The 22,104-nt window shown below is 39.0% G+C and overlaps 2 protein-coding genes across 2 annotated transcripts; both read right to left on the bottom strand.

Annotated features, from left to right (window-relative positions):
- Nucleotides 1–1,569: 1,569 nt before the first annotated feature.
- LOC103702946 (high mobility group B protein 6-like) lies at nt 1,570–4,495 on the bottom strand. The gene is made up of 11 exons (XM_039129139.1): nt 4,059–4,495; nt 3,673–3,819; nt 3,347–3,589; nt 3,201–3,229; nt 2,981–3,086; nt 2,838–2,903; nt 2,683–2,748; nt 2,498–2,602; nt 2,313–2,413; nt 2,018–2,102; nt 1,570–1,927 (listed from the first exon to the last, which is right to left on the bottom strand). Exons 1-11 carry the CDS (start codon nt 4,476–4,478, stop codon nt 1,793–1,795), a joined length of 1,503 nt encoding a protein of 500 aa, XP_038985067.1. The 5' UTR covers nt 4,479–4,495; the 3' UTR covers nt 1,570–1,792.
- Nucleotides 4,496–8,503: 4,008 nt separating this feature from the next.
- LOC103702945 (protein trichome birefringence-like 23) lies at nt 8,504–20,641 on the bottom strand. Its single transcript, XM_008785599.4, has 4 exons — nt 20,132–20,641; nt 18,882–18,968; nt 17,418–17,695; nt 8,504–9,551 (listed from the first exon to the last, which is right to left on the bottom strand). The coding sequence occupies exons 1-4, from the start codon at nt 20,355–20,357 to the stop codon at nt 8,775–8,777; spliced, it is 1,368 nt and encodes a 455-aa protein (XP_008783821.2). The 5' UTR covers nt 20,358–20,641; the 3' UTR covers nt 8,504–8,774.
- Nucleotides 20,642–22,104: the final 1,463 nt, after the last annotated feature.

Here is a 22,104-nt window from a genome sequence, read left to right as displayed (position 1 = left end):
ATCATATTTATTTTAAGATAGATAGTCTTATTTAAACTAGAGAGAAATCTAATCCAAATTGTGAAAGGGGAGACCTCACTAGTATGATAAAAATAGGGGCTATGTACCTCACTTTAAAAGGTAAAGGATCAATGAAAGAAAAGGAAACTTAAAGTCCTACTTCTGATATTCCTCTATCTTCTACTTTTGAAGAAAATCTTCCTTCTTCCTGATCGGATCACATCATGAGCAATTACAAATCTATTAGGAACCTGAACAGTGTAGCTAATGGGTGGGTAGAAAATTTAGAAGATTGGAAAGCTTTGTAGAGCTAGGTTGCGACATTAAAAAGAAAGGATTCAGAAATTTAAAAAAGAAGCTAATTAGTAAAACATCAATATACCGAACAAGAAGAAGGAGCAAACCGATTTTAGTTATCATGAGCTTGAATTAGGAGAATTCTCAAAAAGAGACCTAGAGAAGCTATATCACAAGATAGAATTCTATTTGAATCGAGGTTCACCGTCTCAATATAGAACCTCATATGTGTACTATTCTATTACAATGTCAGCATGCTCTTTATAGTATCCAGTTTTGCATATCAAGTGCTGGTACGCCGCCATACCATATACCAATTCAGTATCGGTATGGTACAATATGGTCCGTATACATCAATACCAAGCGGTACAGCAAACTTCGATTTGAATAGTGCTCCAAACTGGTGTGGCTCAAGGAGAGGGACAACAACATCTCCTCAAATCATGGAACAAGATAACCTCTTTGTTCGAGAATGGGGCGGAGGTTCTTCTCTGCAGGACATTGCTTATAATTTTCACAGATTCTACTCCATCAAGTTTCTGAAAATGGCAACTCTCGATTGTCCATGTACTGGAATAAATTGTATGGATAGCCAGGGTTGTATTTATCTGGATTAGCAGCTCCACTTAATCTGGAGCAAATTGGAATACACATCTTTTCTCTTGGAAACGAAATCCCTTGGATCTGATGATTTTCAACTGCTCTTTTTCCAGGCATTTTGAGATCTGATTATAAATGATCTCTTGGCTCTATTCAAAAGGAAATTTAGAACTGTCAAGGTTCAACTGCGAAGGATTTTTGGCCCATCTGCCTCCAAAACAGTCTACAAAATCATTACAAAGATGCCCTTTCCTCCCTTTCGTGGTAAATGAGACCTAATCAGCTTATATATAAAAGGAAGATATATACTGGGAAATTTCTTGGTAGCCTTTATATACCATTGCAGAAGAAAAAGGAATATCCTGGTGTACTTTCCTAGCTTGCTTTTGGAAAGCTTTTGATCAGTTGCAATGACACCATTTATTGGATGAGATTATGCATCGCCAAGCTTGGATTGAATGAAAGAGGTGTTCTGGTCAATGGTCCATCTGGTCCATCTGGGGCCATAGGGATATTCATCCTAGCTGCAGAAGTTTGAACTAAAATCTTGCAATGTGCAGACCATACTAAAAAAAAAACAAAATCTTGCAATGTGCAGGATCAAATAGGCATAGAGCTTCAATGGGAATTGATCCTGGAAGCACAAGATTGTCTTGCTCATCCGAGAAACAATTAAATGGTAAGAGACTTGGTATTCAGGAATTTTCATTTTAGATACCAAGATGCAAAATGCAACGCTTCGTCATTCATGATGGAGCTTCACTCGGTTACAGGAAACAGAAGCATCAAAAACATCAGCAGGTACAAATGTCCAAATCTCACTTGTGTGGTGAGAAACAATCGCACACGGTAATGGAATCGAAGTTCAACAGAACCAATTGAACCAATTACATACTCAAGATTCATGATTAGGGGTGTCGATTTTTCCCATGGCAATTGACTTGTTGTACTCTTCCATCTCTCTTTTGTAGGCAGCCATGCCTTCCGCTGCTTTGTCATTCCAGACTTGCCTTTCTGCTTCACTTTGTTCCTAAAACAACAATGAGAAACCTAATATTAAATATGTCCATGGAAGGAAATAGAGTAACGGAAGGGGGATCCCATTGCTCCTAATGACTACCTTCCATTTTACTGAAATCAGAGCACTCATTGTAGAATTGCCAATTCCTGGTCGTTCCTCCAACAGCTGTTTCCTTGCTTCCAAAGCTGGAACCGCAAATAATGTTAACACAACCTAGTCCACTTCTTACTAGAAAAACTTCAAGCATCTTTTTTAAAATTGAGAAAAGACACAAACATCTTCTCTTTTTCTTTCCCCCTCCAGAGAGAGAGTAAAAAAGTGTAATTTTTCTAAAACATAGAAAAAAGTAGGAAACACTCCAAGTATGGTGACTCTATTATGTGTATATCTAAACCTGAAAAGAAGGAAAGAGGATGGTGGCCTCCTTGGCTTGTTGGGATCTGAATTCTGTTCTTCCTTCTGCTTCTTTTTCTTCTGCCGGGCTTCCTTTGTTTTCTGTTTCAGGCATTAATTCAAAATTGAGTAATGATGGGGAAAACCTAAACAAGAATGAGATGGATTGCGAATGGTGGGGGAAACCTTAATTATATTGTCTGCTTTCTCCTTCTTCTTGAGCAGCTGAAGAGCTTCCTGTTTCAGAACTTTCTTCAACTCCTCTTCTTCCTTCTCTACGGTTGCAGCTTCCTAATTCCAATATCAATTTAAAGTTATTTCCATCTTAGAAACTCATGTGATCCAAAACTGGTAGGATGTTACATTCTTACCTCGAGCTTGTTCTGCTTATAAAGCTCCATTTGTTGATTATACTCTTCCTTGCATTTCTTGGCGATCTGCAAGAGGACGTGCAGTTTTAGCACAGAACCAAATTGGAATCATTGTTTCAGCAATTGTATAGAAGAAAAGAAAAGTTGGTTCGGACCTCTTCATAGGGTGCTCTCCGTTCTTCTGTCATGCTTTTCCATTCCACTCCTGCTATCTTAGCAATCTGCTACCAAGAAATAAACAAGAATAAGTAATTGCCAAATATTTAGTACTAATGAAGATGACATTCAAGTTTCCTACCTCAAGGACATTCTTGTTCTGTTCAAGCAGTGCTGCACGCCGTTCCTGGGAGAACAGTAAGAAAGCTGACATGGGATGTTTTGGCTTCGAAGGATCTTTCTCTTTCCTGAACAAAAGAACAAAAGAATCATTTAAGATGATAGAAAAATAGAAAAATAGCACATCATGAACCTTGACACACAAATATAGTGATTAGCGGAACATTAAAGGACGTTCTTACCTCATTTTCTTTCCCCCTTTATCAACTTCCTGTTATAAATGCAAAAATTCAGCCATAAGCTTCTTGAATATTCTATGGAAAAAGATTTCAATGATGAAATCAACCCAAGAAGGACAGATTTCAATAATATTTCAATGGAATTAGACCTGTTTGAATTGCAGGTACTGCTCTAGCAACTCCATTGCGGTCTTCTGCATCTGTTCTTCCTCTAAAAGTTTCATGGCTTCATTCTCCCGCTTCTCCTGGCCAACAATCTGCAAATAACCTTCCTTCTCTTGGTGGTACCTCTCTTCATAGGGTTTCTTCTCTTCGGCGCTCAAGGCCTTCCATTTGGCTCCAAGAGTATTCGAGATTTCCTTGAAATCAGCATCTGGGTTCTCTTTCTTGACCTAAATTTAAGAAAAACTGATATGAACTTTTATACAAATTCTTGACCTGAAACAAGAAATGACCTCCAGCCAACAACACGGACCTCATGCCACTGATCTTTGCACCAAAGTACATATGCTGGACATGGCTTCTTTTTCTCCAGGTAGTCCTTGTTCTTCTTCTTCTTGTTCTTCTTATTTTCTTTCTTTTCTTGCTCTTTCTCCCTCAGGGACATGATAAAAGGAATGCTCTGCGAATAATCAAGAACAATAAACCCATACGGGTTGAATCTTTAAAACACAAAAGAGAAAAGGGAAACAAGAGACCTACAAAGATCGAACATTGAAAGCAAAAACGGAAAAGAGGAACAAGAAACCCATAAAGATAGAATCTTAAAACCCAAACCAGAAAAGAAGAACAAAAAACCCATGAAGATCACTCCTGAAACTGAAAACAAGAGAAGGGGAACTCTAATTTATGCGAACGTACCATAGTAGGCTTGAACTCCTTCAACTTTTGGAGCTTCTTGAGTTCCTTCTGAAGCCTCTCTTGCTCCTTGCCACGATTCTCAAGCTCCTCCTCTTTCAGTTTGAGCACCTCATCCCGCTGCCTCAGGAGTACCTCGGTGTTCTCCTTCTCGATCTGGAGCTGTTCGAGCCTCACTTGCAATTCTTGCAACTCATCAGCGAACTCTTTCTTGGTCGTCGCCCGAGCTTTGGGCTTGGAGACGACCTTCTTGGCCTTCTGAGGCGAGAGGATCGAGACAAGGCTATCACGGCTCTCCTTCTCGGCTTCAGCAAACGGGGGAAGTGGGGAGGAAGTGACCTTCCCGGCTGAAATGTTGACATCGTTCGCCGTGAGGGTATTCAGGGCCTTCCTGCCCCTTCTTCCTCTTTTGATTTCAGCCATGGCTACTGTGAAAGAGAGAGGGGGGGGGTTGGGGTTGAATGTTAGTGGTTGGTTTTGGAGGACGGCGACGGGAGGGGAATTTTATAGACGAAGGGAATGGAGGAGATCTCTAACGGTAATCTTTTTCAAATTTCAAATGAACTCCGGACAGATGCAATGTTCTTACCGTTGGCGAAGTGAATTTACAAAAAAAAAAAAAATGCTTATCCTCAGTCCTAAGGGCATTTTAGTCTTTTTACCGCTGCCCCATCCTAGGTTTTGCATACCGGCGTCGGGTTGAAGTAAATATATCAAATTTCAAGGTCGTTTTAGTATTGAAATGATGGCAGATCCAGTAATTATGTTGCATTTCAGGGCCGTTTTCCGAACACCGATCAGCCCCTCAGCCTCGAAGGCCAATGCCCCAGGAGGCGCGGGAGGGGGAGGAGGAGGAGGAGGAGGAGCGGATCTCCTGAGGCGGTGGCGGCGATCTTTACGGGCTTACACACGGGATAACGTTCATGGGCTTGACGCATAAGGATAGCTTTCATAGGCTTATGCGTGGGACAATACCCATAAGTTTGACGCATGGGGATAGCCTCCACAAGTTTATACGTAGAATAGCGTTCATGGGCTGATGCGTAGGATTTTTGTCAGTTTTGTACTGAGTCATGATCTTAGTTAGTTCAAAGTCGGACGTTAATCAATGAGAAATATGAAAAAGAAACAAATGACATGATATAAGAAATTGTTATTGAACAATTAGTTACATTATATATATATATATATAATTTTTTGAAAAATTATAATAAAAACTTATGTGCATGTTACTTGTATGAGCTTTCCGAGTATTGATACGATATTCATTTTATATTGCTAATTGATTATTTTCTTAATACTTACGATGTAGCAGTTCAAAATTCTTACTGGGTCGTAAAGCTCACAACCCTTTTCTCTTTCTCTCTTCTTTTTTTTTTGATAAATCAGTCATTTACGTTAATCTGGCGTGAGTGCAACCAATTGAGTCAAGATACAATACGTGGCATAAAGATGTGGGTACAATCTCGGATCATGTCCATGAGACTTCTGCGGAGTGATGGGCAGCAAAAGAAGCAACTCAATCAGCTGCTCTATTCGTCTTCCGGTACCATGAGTAACCCGAAAAGAGTCACAATTCTTCACCATCTGTCGTATATCGCTAAGAAGAGGATGGTCGTCTGCATGTCTCTCAGCGTCCCGAATCCAATCGATCACCATAGCAGAGTTTCCTTCCAGGGTGATCTCGCCAGCCCCTAGGACGCTCCTCGCATGGATGTCTTTCTCTTTTTCAGAGTTGTGGTTTGTGTAGTACTTTATGATTGAGATCACGGGTAGAGGAGATGATTAGATAAAGCATCATTGATACTGGTTGGATGATCAAATTTTGTAATTAGACCGACTTTATTATTTGGTATGAATTGAGATTATTGTTGATTACAGATATTAAGATTGTATTAAAATTTCCAGTCTAATATATTCTCTAGGGCAGAGGGAGTGCACGACCATGTTGCGTTCCGGACCCAGGTGGCAGGTTCGTGGCATAACATTCTCCTCCTCCGATGACGCTGACATGGATGAGAATGAGTGGGAGTTCTGGAACGCACAACTAGCCAATCTCCATCCACTAGTTCTTGGTGCCATCATCTCCATCGTCTTGACAATAGCTCACCGAAGCGATGCAATCCTAGCCGAAGAACACATAGGCACCCCAATCTACGGAGGCCAGTGTGATAGAACCACCCAATTTTTGCCCACACTAATCCTCGAGGAGAACCCACCCGAACCCAGCCAGGGTCGATCCTCCCATCCTATCCTTCTTGACCTGAATCAATGATTTTTTTTCCCCACTATTTTGAACTCTCTACTTGCTCTGAGTGAAACAGTCCTCGTCCCACCTGCCTTCTCTCTCCCTCCCCTGCCTACCCGCTCCACGCTGGAAACTCTGCTTATCCTCTACTAGAAGATCGTGCTCTTGGCTTCTCTCGGCAGAAGAACCTGAACGATTAAAACATTCTCCTTATCAATTCTCTCACTGCAGGGAACCCATGCAACATTGGCAAAAGTTGTAGGCTCCTCTTTTCAGAGTCAGGACCGAATCCTATTTGTCAAAAGCTCAAGAATAAGGAGATCCTGCAGGCTAAAGAATATGGAGATCCTGCGCTGCAAGAAAGACTCTCTCCGGCAGCCCAGCAGGTTCCGAGCTTGGCCTAACCACCCAAGGCCCCGGACTCTATTTTCTTAAAGTTTTATCCTAGCTCTAACAGAATCTTTGTGTACAGATTACCAAGCCAGCAACAATCCCCTGACCTCAAAACAAACGCTTCTGCTTTCTGGAAAAACATTTTGAAGGTTCAACAGCATTCAATTTAATACTGGAAACGGGCAAAAAGCAACAAGCTGCTTTGTGGACAGACTGGTGGGCAGCTCAATGCCTCTAGTGGAACAGCAACAGTGCAAATAATTGTTTATGCTTTCCAACCAGCCGAGCATCTCCATCTCCGACTTCATAAGTAGCAGGAATTGGATTGAAAACTTCAAAGGCCCTTTGCACAGCAGGCATGATTGATTATAACGACTTTTGCACTAAAATAATTCAGACATTTGCACTAAGATTGATTATAACGACTTTTGCACTAAAATAATTCAGACATTTGCACTAAGATAACTAATGTCTCCCTCAACAAGGAGGAAGACTGTTATTTGGACACGGAGCTCAAACCACATCTTTACTGTCAAGAACTGCTCCAGACTTTTTTCAGCAATGGAGGAACCGTCTCAGAATTGACCAAGAATCAACAGAAAATACCAGATAAATTTGAAGTCTTCTGCTGCTTGACCTCTTACTAAAAAAAAATCCCCTTCGAAGAAATCTTAGCTAAGAGAGGTTAGACAAGACTCGAACACTGACCTTTATGCTGTACAATGGAGGAGAACATTGATCCTCTACTGTTAACATGCCCTTGCTCCATTTGCAATATATTCGCAAGAGCCCTGTCACTGTCCTCACCACACCCACATATGAAGACATGGACTTCTTGGAGGAAGGCAGCACCTGAAGGAGAACTGCTGGCATGGAATTGCATGGCGGCACTAATAAGTTGGAGCTTATGGAAGGAACACACAGAAGGACATTCAATTTTGAAGCATCATCATCCGGATTGCTACAAGATTTCATTTGTCTGTTTAGAGATTGGACCTCTATGGCAAACTGCAGACACTGTCTAATCCCAGCATGCTTGACCATCTCTTTAATTTATAAAATACACATTCCACAATCTATCATCTCTTACCTTCCATTGCTAATCTCCCCATGAAACCACCTCATACATCCATGTAATCAATCACCTTACATCTTTAGTAACATTTCATGAGTTAGGGATCCCCACTCCTTTCTCAGCAAAAGAAAAAAGGAGTTCAGACATCCAAACGATGGTGATGGCCATCACTATGAAAGAACAAAACAATCTGCATGGAATCTAACCAAGAGGGTAAAAAAAGACAATGTTATCTCAGGAAAAAGAAAAGGTGGTGTTTATACTTCAAATTTGTTTGAAAAAGAGATCGTGATGCATGGGCCCTTGGGTTGCTGATCCGTTGCCAAGTGGTAAATCCATGCTGCTGAGGCAACTATTAAGATTAGAAAAAACTCCAGAGTTTGTCAAGTCGACGCACTCTCTTCTTACCAACCATGATATTACTGTAACACAAAAAAGAGAAGTGTAAAATCAAATCATTAGAACTATAGAAATCCTCGAACTAAAGCAAATTACATGTTTCTTTGCTCATCTTACTTAAGAATCCTTGCGCCAATCATTGACCAATTACCAAGGAATTCACAGCTTCTTTTGCTCCACGAAGAAGATGAGGAACCGGGCCCATGTAAAGCTTGTCCATAACCGCTAAAGATACAATCATATGGAATCCTATGATGGCTTACTGATGATGGTAATTAATTTCTCAAGGAAAATCATAAAGGAAAAGAGGGAACAAATGTAAATCAGCAAGAATTAAACAAGAATGCATCCTTTTAACAACTAAATCACGTCAGAACATTTGAGTCAACAGAATAGACCACTGGCAGCTTACAAGCTTACGTTCAGTTACAGCTATATCCATGAAAACACTATACTAATCAATAACAGATCAAACAAAATTACAAGCACAGTCCTCCAGCACAGCAATTTGTGGATGCCTGCCTTTTGCTCTCTGTAACTTGGACTCAGCACATACTGAGTACAAAAAAAAGGGACCTAATCTTTACAACCCATACCTCGGATTTCACTCATTCAGCACCATCTCCATTATTAAATCATTCCAGGCATCCACAGGACCGGGCAAGCACCAATGGAGGCAGTCATTCTGTACTACTGCATTTTTATCCTTGTCAAATGGATGGAATGTCCTGTAAGGACCTGAATGCCCGTCTGGTCTTAGCAATGAAAGCTGGTAAGTGTCCAGAAGTTTCAGGCGTGCTCCACTACCTGGTCCATCGAGCACCACTGTCCTGTCAAACTCCTCAAACTCAATGTCTCGCATCAAATGATCCATACCTTTGCCATTGTATTCTCCTAACTTATACGGTTCTTTCCGGTTGCAGGTCCCACCATTAAACCACTCCCCATTCTCGAAGTGATCTGGTGTCCATGTCCTATAAAGAACGAAGGGCTTGTGATCAGAAGTGGTGATGAAGCGGAAAACCAACTGAAGGGTTTTGTGGTAAGCATGATCAACCCCAAGTTCTGTTAAGTTCTTCCCAGGACAGTAGTGGCAACCAACGACCACATTGTTCTCCCGGTAAATCGCAGTTTTCAGGAACCATTGCCCAGCAGACATGACAATGTAGTCAAAGCTATAGTATTGATCTGTCCAATTTGCATCAAGGACATCAAGATGGAGCTGGATTTCAGATTTTGACTCACCATCATCATTTTCGAAAATTTCAGCTTTAACTAGGAACGGAGACCAAATGAGTGAGAGAGTAAAGTTGTGGGAGGGGAAGTGCCATCTTCTGGATTTGTAAGTATCATCATGATAGACCTCAACAGCTTCTTCTGCCTGAAGTACACAAAAATCTTAGCTTGCTTATTCAGAATCTTGGAGGGGAACAAGGAGGAATTGTATATATACAAGGACAACCTCCAGAAATTCAGAAGTTGAAATATAATTTCCTTTGATAAATATTAGGGCTTTTTTCAATAAACAAAGTTGCTTGGGACCTTGCATTTTATACACAACCATTGACTACAAGATATACCCCTAGACATGGGATTGGTATGAAAGATAAACACAGGATTCATTATTTTGATGATGTTTTATATGTGGCTAAATTTCCAACATGACCTTTTAAACTGGTGTTTAAGTTCCCTATTTTCTGACAAGAAGTAAACCCGCACCCACTTCATTAAAGAAACGAAGAGAAGAGAGATGGCAAGAACGGCCATCCCTGGCAGTGACAAATTCATTGTGCTACATCTTTGAACAAGAGAAGGTCTGCCATAAAACTAGAAGGCAAGCTGGGAGATAGGGAGAACAACTTTCTAAGTTGAAAAATTTAAACTAAACAGCTAAAAATTTGTAGACTTGGAAAGAGTCAAGACAACGAGAATATGACATATTCATAGTTAAGGTACAAAATTATAAGCCAAAGAATAATGTTGAAACACAATTCCAAAACTATAACAAACTCATAAAAACTAGGAGGAAAAGAGAGTATAAGATCATAAAGCATTGCCATAAAGTCAATTTGTCTAACATATTCATATTGTAGAAACTATAATGCATTGGAGAGAAAACAATACAGATGAATGAATAGTGATATCCATTTTGACATTAAAATTTAAGGGCCTGCTTGGCATTGCTTCTATTTTCAGGTTTTATTCTCAAAAACCCAAGAAGAAAAATCGACTAGAATGAACAACATGTATGATGAAACACTTTTGTTTTTCAAACTTGTTTGTAAAATCTTTTGAGTTTTTGGAAGCAAAGCCTTCCAAAAAAGCAAAAATAAAAGCAAGTAATAGCAGAACTTTGAGAAAATGCTATCTTCAACATTAAAATCTCTATGTGACATTTTAGTAAAAACATAAAAAATAACAGCAATGACAAACAGGCCTGTAGTGTTTAGATACAAAAATAGAGCATGTTCGAGGACAGCACAACCATTTCATATTATCAAGTTTAACATAAGCCAGATTAGTCAACTTTTTATATTACGGTGCAACATCAAGACATTACAAGATACCCAAGATGACATAACAAGCAGCATCAGCAGATGCTACCAACGAATGCATAGAAGCAACCAATTTTAAACTAAATTCAGTGTTTCAATACAAATATACAGAGGAGGCAATGCCCCTGTTTTGAGGCAACAAGACATGCACGATAACACAACAAGCAGAACCAATATGTCATAAAAATAATCATAACAAAAAGACTCCTGTGGTTTGGGGGGAGGGTGGGTGGTTAAGGAAGATCTTGAATAATAGACAGAAGGGACTTCCTGCAGTTTTCTTTAGTTGGATCATTCAAAACCCAAAGGAACTCCACCAAATAAAAGGAAGAAAAAAATTTACTTCATGTTCAAATGGAGCAGTAAAGAACAGAAGATATCTTGATAAATGCTAGGTTTCTGAAGGGTACTGGCTGCAAAGGTTGAGTAGATAGTAACAAATAGGGTGATGTTTTAAATTGAAGCTGAATGATAAACAACCCTCATGACTGGATTCTCAGGCACCATTTAGGGATAATGAAAAAATAATGTCGTGATTACAGAGGTGATCAATCAGTCCTTGTAATAACCTAGGATCTCATCCAAAAATACTAGTAAGAAGGTGCTATGTGGATTCCTATAAGTACTCAAGATCTTTACAGTGCATAACTGATGTGAGGCTAAACACACACCTGTACAGATCCTCACATACTCTTGTTTAAGCCATGGCATCCCAAGCTAAAAGTCTGCTTCAAATCCAATCAAATCTAACCACAAACACTATAATCGGCCTATGGTCAGTCCCAAAAGGGCTTGAACTACAGTGTCTCCTAGTCCATATGGATCATGGGTGAAATCTGCTCTCATACCATTGATAATGACCTAGGACCTCATGAAAAAGGTTAGCTGAAAGGTGTTATTTGGATTCTTTGTCCTTGTATAAGTAGTGCATAACTGATGTAGGGCTAAACCACCCATACAGGTCCTCACAGCCATGACGTATTAACACACAAGCCTTCAATGAACTAAAGAACAACTTTATATGTAACCTAGAATTAGTGAGAGTTAGTACAAAGATTGACCATATACCCTGATCCTATAACAGCAAGCCTAGAATTGGAAAGCATATTATGTTTCCACAATTCAAATACATCTATCAGTACCTTCAAATTTGCAAGGATTGTCCATCTATAAAAAAGAACACCATCAACTTCCATGCTTCCTCTATTAACTGCGATATTTGACTATGATTTCATCATGTAGACTTGTTAGAGATCATTGTCCATTTAATGTGACTATTATTGGGGATCCTAGGTTTGTCAGACACAATGTCACAGCTCAAGGCTGAATTCTGCTCATGCAGTCGCAATGTTTTTCTTCACTCAAACCTTCAAAAGCTTCTTCACCTTGATTTTTTTTCAACATGATTTAACAAGCTTTTAATTGATAAACTTGTCTTCAATCTTTAGCTCTTCTTCAAATAGTGGAGCATCAATATCGCTATCAATATATAACTACTAATCAAAAGCTGTTAATACTTGCATTCTTTTTTTTTAGTTCAACAACAAGCTTTTTGGCCTTGACAAAATAAGAGGATGCACTGAGTTTTGAAACTTGAACTTATAACGCACACTCCCTACTGTTAAAACTTAAAACTGACTAAATTTGTGCATCATGAATGGCAATACTTCATCTCTTTATTTAGGTCATTTAGATTAAACATGGTGGCAAACCGAAAGCTCTAAACCAAAGAGAAAGGTCTTCATCGTATAATGATAAAAACAAGAAAACAGGTATTCTTCACACAATTTTGATTGGTAATGTCTAAGTAGAAGGAGAGAGGGATAATGGTGATTCACCTCTCCAGTTGAAAAGAACAGTGTTACAAAAAGTTCCTATGCATAGTAAAATCACATTTCAGAAAAATATTTTACAACAGCAGATTACTAAATAAGAGTTGATATTTATCTTCAATTATGCAATCATATATATGTCTCTTGTCAAATCACCATGCCTTCGACCAATTTCTGGTGCCACAAGACACTGAGACAAAAGGGACTATATGAGATAAACTGAAGGGCATGAAGATAGCTATAAAACATGCAGACATCTGCCAATAATGGCATGTTTTAATCAAGGGTATAAATCCTGGTGCCCACCACCACACTGGTTTGGTCCCCAATCAGTAATGTACCAGGATGCTACCGTCCCAACTCTTAAGACGGTACGGCACCACACCGGAATGCTTTTTTCTTGTTTTTTAAAACTTTTGTTATCTTAAATAAATTTTTATGAACATTAAAATATTTACAAAATCCTTAAACATGGTTTTTGAGTCGATGGTAAGGTGCATGGTGATGGTAATAGTACTAACACCTGGTTCTTTGAACAAAAATTAAAAGCCTTTTGATTGGGATATTTTAAATTGATGTCAATTTTTGGTGTGCATCAAGGTGCTCTCGAGCATGACCAAAATTCATCCAAATCATGTAACAGTTTAGTAGCATATGCATACTAATAATGCAAACATGTTATTTTTTTTCCTTCCCAAAATTACATTTATATTATTGAAATAATTGAATTATTCTATAACGCATTGAAAAACATAATTTTGTATACTGATCCCCACCCTATAACATATCTGAATTCATGCCAAACAGGAAAATTTTGGTATAGTTCCCCTTCTTGTTTTTGGTCAAGTTGGGTAAAAGGGAGTGAAGGACCTTATTAGATGTATGAAGTATTTGATGTCAAGGATGCTGGATCTCAGTGAGGACAGGGCAACTCTAGGCTCTCTCTCTCTCTCTCTCTCTCTCTCTCTCTCTCTCTCTCTCTCACACACACACACACACACACACATACACTCTGAGCCTGAGGCCCTCCCATGAATGATGACAAAAGAGAGTTCTAGGGAGGGCAATCTCACTTTTTCTCAAAACAAAGTGACCAAGTTGAGTCTCAGCAGGTACCAACCAAATTGACCTTGGTTCAGACATGGTCCAACCAATTTTAAGTGGGATGGGTGCACGATGTCCCACACCTATCCCATGTATTGTTCTCTAGAGAATGATACGGTACAAACAAGATGTGTTGGTACTGTCAATACCTTAATCCTTCGTTTTAATAAAGTTAGGTCTCTTGAACAAAAAAAGAATTACTCTACCTAAAAATACACTAAAATTACCTACATTTCCAGCCCAACTTGAATTTTTAAAACAAAATCCAGGTAACAATAAACAGATTTGGACCTGCTACACTTCTGATTATATTCTAATAAAAAAAAGATGATCCATGTAGAGATATGGACGATTCTAACAATGACCAAGACACACCATAATCAGTTAATGTATACCATGGTTTGAGCTTTTGTTTTCTACGCCACCATCTGCATGGGCAAATTGAGAAAATCAAAAGATACAAAAAACAGAACCTTATATGCTTCTCAAAAAATACATAAATGATATAATATGAGAAAATAACTCTAAAAAAGAGCACATTCATTTTGTTAAAAGAGAGCAAAGCTATCAGTGAATTCCTAATATATAAAAACACATTGTGATATACACATAAAGCATGTTAAAATTTATAAGTTATCTGCTAAATTCCTGCATGTCAAAATATCTGATCAGTCCCCACTTCTGGAGCATAAAGGTTGAAGAAAGCTCGGTCCATGCTACTAGAGATCATAAATTTATTTACTATATTAAACTCATGCACATCTGAAAAAAATACATAAAGAAATATAAAATTATAATTATTTTTTAACCTTTTTATTCTTCTATATGTTGTGAATTACATCATATGCAAACAGATGTGAAGAATAGTGTGCTAAAACTATACATGCAAGCAGGCCTTCTAAACCTACATGCAGTGCACTTTTACAACTGGTGTTGACCTGGTCAACCGTTCCAATTGATGAAGAGTAACCGGTTCAGATAGGTTCCAACAAGTTGCAAGCCGTTTAATCCTAAAAACAGTTCTTGTCTGAATTCTCTCTAGCTTATCGTCTCCTACCATTGTCAAAGCCTCCGTCTTTCACGTCAGGATGGCGCCATGAGTCAGATGATCCAAGCCTAAAGCAAGGTATGTGCACCACAAGAGCATGTCAATGGATCTATTCATCTACTGCAGCCCCATAGCCCCCCTCATGAAACAACGGTCCTGCCTTCCATCTATCGCAAAGGGAAATAATTGAATTGTCAACAGCACATATGAGGCCTCCATGATGCCTCTTAGGCAGGGCCGGCCCGAGCCCTAGGCGACCGCCAAATGAAGGCCTCCGGGAGGCTGACCAAAAGGAAGCAAAGGCCCCATATAAAACGGGAACAGGAGCTGGCTACGAGTCTTCCCCATTGATGGAAGGGAGGTGGAGAGTTTCCTGGCCTGCAGAGGGGCAATTTGGGAAGTTGGGGACAGTAGTTTTGTTTTGGGTGGAGACTGGAGAGAGAGAGAGGAGGGATTTGGTTGGCTTGATACACGTCTGAAGCCACTCTTATCTTTCATCCCTTCTCTTTTTTGGTTTTGGTCTTGGTTTTCCTTCCCTCACATTACTCCTGATCCAGCTGGGCCATCAGGAAGAAAGATAGGGGGATTGGACATGGACTTCTTGGAGGGTAGAGAAAGAAAAGGAGGGAGGGGGGGGGGTTGAATGGCTGCTGTGCTGTGATGTTGCAGTGGCTGCTTGGGTACTCACTTGAAGGGGAGATGGTGGGATGGGACTTTTATTAATTAGATAGAGTGAATTTCCCATAATGCCCCTACTTTCTCTCATAGAGAGGTTCAATTCTGGACAAATTCTTTCCTTCACCTTGACCATGAAGTGCCATGGGATAACCTTTTCCTACTTTGCTCTTGCTTGACATGGTAAACAGTACTGTGAAGCATTATCTCAGTTATTTAATCAGTTTTATGGGCCCTTCGTTAAGCATAATTACTTTTTCATGCTTTCATTCAAAAATTATATTAAACTGGAAAGGCTTTTTAATCTGTCTTTGCTGCATACATGCATTTTTGTTGAAATAATGTGCTTGATGGCTACCTATTTTCATATTTTTTTAAGTATTTTATACTTATTAAAAAAATTTATTATTAAAAAAAAAAGGCCTCATTCACTGAATCTGCCTTAGGCCTCCAAATGTATTGGGCCGCCCCTGCTCTTAGGGTTCTATTCACTCCTCTCCTCCATCACTAGAGCAATTGCTTGTGAAGAATGACATCCATGTGAAGCCCAAACTTGATGCCCTTGGGGCACTTGGCAATACTGTGGGCTTTGAACTACAAACTGCTCGAGGTATGACCCATGACACAGATGGTGCAATTGCCTTGTGGGACGGCTCTTCTTTAGGATGTTAGCAAGTTTGTGACCCCTCAACAGATTTTTCCTACCTTGCTGACAATGGAATTCTCTGTTGTAGGAACACGGGGACCCTTAGTCTAACTGACTTTGATCCCAAGGAGGCTCTTGCAGGCATTACCGAACTTGTGACTAAATGGCAACCACTGTGTAGCGAGAATCTTATGCAAGATGCTCCTATGAGATACAACATCTCTAGTTCAGCCAGAAGCATAAGCAATTGAAGTCGAGATGAAAAATAGCCCTCCATCACTACAAAACACAACTGGTGGTTCATGCAATTAAAAGGGCTCCAAAGCTCTTGGAATTATGAGTCACTGAAGGAGACTCCATCATAACCTACAATCTGTAAACAGCAATTCATCTGAGTTGAAATGCTGAAAACTTTCTGATTGCCTCAGCTATTAAATAAAGTTAAAGCTTTCAAAGATTGGTTTTGCCTTAAACTGAATAACAGAATAACTTGTTGAAGAATTATGGAGAAGGAGGAGTGAGAAGGGTTTGTGGAGTAATCAGCCGATAGGAAACTATCTGAACTGGTAACTTTCATAAATAGTTGGCCGAACGGACCAGTGCCAGATGTAAAGCCCCCATCATGTGTAGGTGGAAGAAACCTACAAGTGGGTTCCCCTTATAAAGGGTGCATTTGGAGGTTCTTGATTTCAAAATAACAATATTATCCTTTTTTATCTAAAAATTATGAAAAAAATAAATTTAAAATTTTTTTAGAAGGTATTGGTTGTTGGAATTAGAATGCTCAAAAATAGTAAAAAACTATGATAAGAAATCTAATGGGTCATATATGGAAGGATTTGTGCAATGGGAGGTTTTAAGCAATTTAAGGATTCCAGTTTCGGTTTCAGTATCGTAATCTTAAAGAGAGTTGGATCACAAGAAATCTGTTGGGCGTATATAGAAGGTTGCATGTAGAAGATATAGACTGACCAACATAGACAATCCCATTATTTGATAAAAGGAAAGACAAAACATACGGCTTTAACAAGCTCCAAAAAGGTAAAGGAAAGGGAAAAGTGGCTAATGTAATTAGAGAATTGTAGCGAGGAAATTTTGGATAAAAAGAAATCTGACAAACATAATCCTAAAAAGAAAATTCCAAAATACAAACCTTCCTTTTAGTAATATAGTACTCACCATGGTTGAAGAAAGTTAGAAGGCGGGCAACTTGAAATTTAGTTGTTGTATAACTTTATTTTTAGAAAAAAGTGGATTCGAGTGTTATTCTATATCATAACACGCTATATAATACTCATGCCAAACTTCCAACAAGAGGTAATCATAATTCATCATCACATTCTAGATCAAATTTTATCAAGATTGGGCAGAAAGGCAAGAGGTGCACCTTAGAAAGAAGGCAAATCAAAGATTGGACATGGTTGCGGAGAATAGAATCACCAATTAATGCCCAACTTTTGTTCCTCATTGAATCCAGAAATTTCTCTGCATTAAATGGAGGTAAATCACAACCACGCGGTCTCCATTTCCAATAAAGATACCCCTTATCAGGTCGCCCATTCTTCATACAATTCTGAGGAGGTTCTATGAAATGGCAGGTCTCATTATTATATGCTGGTCCAGAAGGATTCGGGATCCATTCCCCAGTAAAAAGATCACATCTTTCTGCATCACATGCATGTGGAATCCAATCAATTTTCAGAGCAGTATGCTGGAAAAACAATAAAACAAGCAAAAGGAAAGCTAAGACTTTTTTTTTTTCTGGAGGCGGGGGGAAAGCTAAGACTTTTTTTTTGGCGGGGGGTTGGGGGTTGGGGGGGGGGGGGGGGGGGGGGGGGGGGTTGGATCATTCATCTAAAACCATATTCCATGAATCCCAAAAAATAATTTTTGAAGTTTTAGATTTAGTGCTAGTCACATGCATTGAGGATGCAAGGACAATAACTTCATGTTCAAATTAACCAATCAAGTCTGCATGTTATGTCATAAGAAATATTAATAATTTAACAATAAATATTTTTATAAAACTTGAGAGTATAAAGTAAATGGTTATAGAACCCAACCCAAAGTTTTAAAAGTGGCTATAAGCAGCCATGATACTGTGTAGTACCTAGGCAATATGCGGCTCCACTGGCAGGCACCTGGGTAGGTTGTATTTTTTTTAAATGTTTAAAAATATTAAACTAGAAATTGCTTAATGGAATTTCAGGCCAAAAAAGAAGAACTATATAGAAGGCATTGGAGGAGGAGAGATCAGAGCACTACATATCCAAGGCTTCCGCATATGTGGACCACTTGGGCGCCTGCCATGGAGCCCATCCACATACAAGGACAACCTATACCCTACACGGGGCAGCCAGGTGATGTATATGCATATATGGACAAATACACTGCTACATATATTGCTTTTCAAAATAGTGCCCCAACTCCACTCTTTCTTTACTGTCCTAAGAATATTCATGCAAAAACCTTATTTCATTTTATCAATATGGAAATCAACAACTTTCCCATATAAAACACCATAAAAAAGATTTCTTAGCATTAAAAAATGCAAATTCATCAACTTGCAACATTTATTAGTTTTACCATGAATAGAAGTATCAAAAACACATTCAAGGATTTCCCACATCATGAGACAAACTAAGCCACAAAAAAAAAAGCTAGAGTACTAATAACTTTCTATCACAAGCTCATTTGCAGCTACAGGTTTGTGAAAACTATTGACCTACTCATCCAGAAAAGGATAGATACTAATATATTAATTTACTCATCATTGTCTTTCCACTAATTCGACTTCTTCTCTTTAGATAACTCGAAAGTTTATAAAGATAAAGTTTTCAAAGTTCAATACCTTTCGGAGAAACTTGCTCTTCAAGATCTAATGCCATCTCAGAAACAGATGGCTCTGAGGCACCAGTTTTCTCAATTGATGGAGAGTCTGAAATAGGCAAAGACATCTAAAGAATTAAGAAAAGAATATACATGATATCAAGAAAAAAAGTATGTCTCCTAACAATGTCAAGTGTTTTGAATGTTCATTTCTATGATTTCTTTCATTTTCTGAGATACATGTTGGGTACAATTTAGCCCAGCAATTTTGGTTTATGAGATCTAACTCAAAGTAATTAGTATCAATACAGAATTTTCAAAAATATCCATAGATAGCTCTTGATTCCAAGAGAACACAGTTGGTACCGGCAAACCATATTACGGAATCCATGAAATAACACCCAGACATGACTTGCTTGATTTTAATATTTCTAGCTCCATTATATCAGGCAGTTCGCAACAATAATCTTAATTTCCAACAAGAATTCCACATTCTTCTGGCATCCAACCGGTTCCCTAGAAAACTAATAAATAAAAATCACAACAAGACACTAAGCTTTTGTTTGGAATTTTCTCATTTAAGTATTATATCAACAACCTCCAAAGTTCTACTTTTTTCCTAGTAGATGGGATGAAGAACTTTGCCAAAAATTACATGGCCCAGGACAAAGAATAAAGTTTAAGAATTGAATCTCTTCAGATTTATTACTGTTGTAACACAAGCATTTCCCTTTAAAGATTGCTTTGCTGATAACTGATAGGATCTCCCAGTCTAACGATTAAACCATTTCTGAAACATTAACTAAATCACCAATAACAGCGGAGAAAAATAACATACCATTCGAGACAATCCTCCCAAACAGAGAACAATATATTCCAAAATGTTTTCCTAGAAAACCCCAATTCTTAAGGAAAAGGTTTTCTTTTGAAAAAAATTTCCGATTTTTTACCAAGCTTCTGAGATCTTGAAATCGGACTCATTCCAATATAAAATCCGACCAATTTCTCAATCAACAAAGATAAAATATCAAATATCTTCTGATTTGAAAGAATCAAGATCTTTTCAAGAACAAGAACACCAAACACAAACCCAAACACAAACCTTCGATTCCTCCAAATCATCGTATGAAGAAAAAAAAAAGTCTGGAAAAGATTTACCCCAATGTAAAACCATAAAAAGCTTCCTTTTTAACGCTATCTAAACTAAAGATTTTGCGTGTTTCCACGAAAACCAAACTCGAAAATAGAGATCTCTGGGACGAAATCACATACCTTTCTCTGGCTTTTTATCTCCGGCATCGACCACCGGCGTCTCCGTTCTCTCGGCGGCGGCGGGAGGCTGGGAGACAGGCAAGAATGTGGTGGAATGGGAGAAGAGGAGGCGGAAGGAGATGCCCATGAAGAGGGCGGAGACCAAGAGCTTGACCAAGAGATGGTTGCTCTTCCGGTGGAGGGCGGGCCACGGTTCCCAATCCGACCACCCCATCTCCTTCACCATCTACCACTCCTCGGAGCAGAGGAAGAGAAGGAGGAGGTCTCCAAGAATCGATGGAGAAGAAAACAATCAGAGAGGGTGACTAGAAAGAAGTGGGGAAAAAAAAAAAAAGGAGGAGAAGAAGAAACACAGAGGAAAGGAAAGCAAGCAAGGCAGCGTCTTTTTTTTCTGGTAGAGAAAATAATGGAGACCGAAAGGGGCCCTGGGTGACAAAGTGAAACAGCGGAGAGGAGGAGGCCGAGGAGGTTATTGGCGGATGGCAGGAGGAGAACATAGCACAAGCCTCTTTGTGTTTTTCCTCTGATGGCAAGAGCCGTGCGGTAACATTTTCTTCATGGGGTAAGATACTTCTTCTTTTTTTTTTTGGCTAAATGGGTTAAGAGACTTCTTGCTCTGTCATTTTTATAGCATACCATGGGCAACCTTCTGGATTAATGAATGTGACTCCCTATAAAACTTTCTATTTCTCCTTTTTTATAGAGTATTTTGTCGGTCGACTCTGTAGACAGTACTTGAACAAAACTAATGTGAATTGCCGATGTACCCAAAAAAAAAAAAAAAAATCCCTATGAAACTTGGACATACAGATGGGTGCAAGGAGAGTTGTAATGTAAAAAATGATATCTTTATTCCTACCTAGTTCTCATTTGATTTATTACTACCATGCCTTGGGCATTTACCGTTTTGGCATTTTAGAATGAGTAAATGCAGCACATACTTATTGTTGGTTGATGAAGCCAAGGACAAATGGCTCATGGGGAAGGAGCAATTGGGCTGCAATCATGTGTTCGGTCTAAGAATGAGAAAGTAGTAATAATTTAATAGTATGAAAGTCTTCATTTTATTTTATTTTAGTAAGATTAAGTTTAGGAAGTTGTATAAATATTTATCTCCCACTTTTAAAGATTCACTCAGCTTCTTTTTTTTTCCTCTCAAGAAGACAAAAGCTTGTTTGCATACGGCCAGAGATGGATACGAGAAAGATGTGAAGGTGACCTAGGAGTGTATCATAGAATATCTTCAGTATAACGTTTTCTCTCATATATATTACTGCCACACCCTGGACATAGATTATTTTAGAATGAGTACCAGAACGCTGATGTCGAGAGCTGCTTGATGAGGCCAAGGACCACCGCGGCACCGCTAGCTTTGGTAAAAGGTTTATGGGGAAAGAGAACCTCTATTCCATGGTGGGCATCTGAAGCTGGTCACTCCTGCTTGTAGGATGAGCTCGATACTCCAAATAGACTTGCAACCGGAACTGGATCCGACTTGATGAAACTGGCCTGTGTAATGGCCTCGTGGGTCAGGTCAAGGATAAAAGTATGACCTTGTCCGTAGAAACGGGTTATGTTAACTACTAGTTTAAGTTCATATTACCTGCATTTGTGAACTCATCCAGTGGAATTATTCTAAAATAGTTTAGCTGGATCAAACCACGAAGTATAAATATCGCGAAAATGGAGCCGACTTTGACCAATCTGCAGTCAGAGGGAATGTACTTGAAAACGCGTTGCCGAAGGTGGTGGCCAAAGTTTTGGACGCTAGCTCTTATTTCCTGGGGATGCGATGCCAAAGCTAATGTTAGTATGGCATTTAATGCTTTTGTTCTAAAGTAGAAAAGGTAATAAATTAGTTTTAGCATTAAAATATATAAGATTTGGGTGGCAATTCCATGGCACACTATCATACATTGGCAGAATGGATCGTTATGCTCAGAGATCGTCCAACTTTAGTCGGGCAGGCCACA

Source organism: Phoenix dactylifera, chromosome 8 (genome assembly GCF_009389715.1).
Source record: "Phoenix dactylifera cultivar Barhee BC4 chromosome 8, palm_55x_up_171113_PBpolish2nd_filt_p, whole genome shotgun sequence".
Lineage (NCBI taxonomy): Eukaryota > Viridiplantae > Streptophyta > Magnoliopsida > Arecales > Arecaceae > Phoenix > Phoenix dactylifera.
This window is presented reverse-complemented; position numbering and strand designations above follow the sequence as displayed.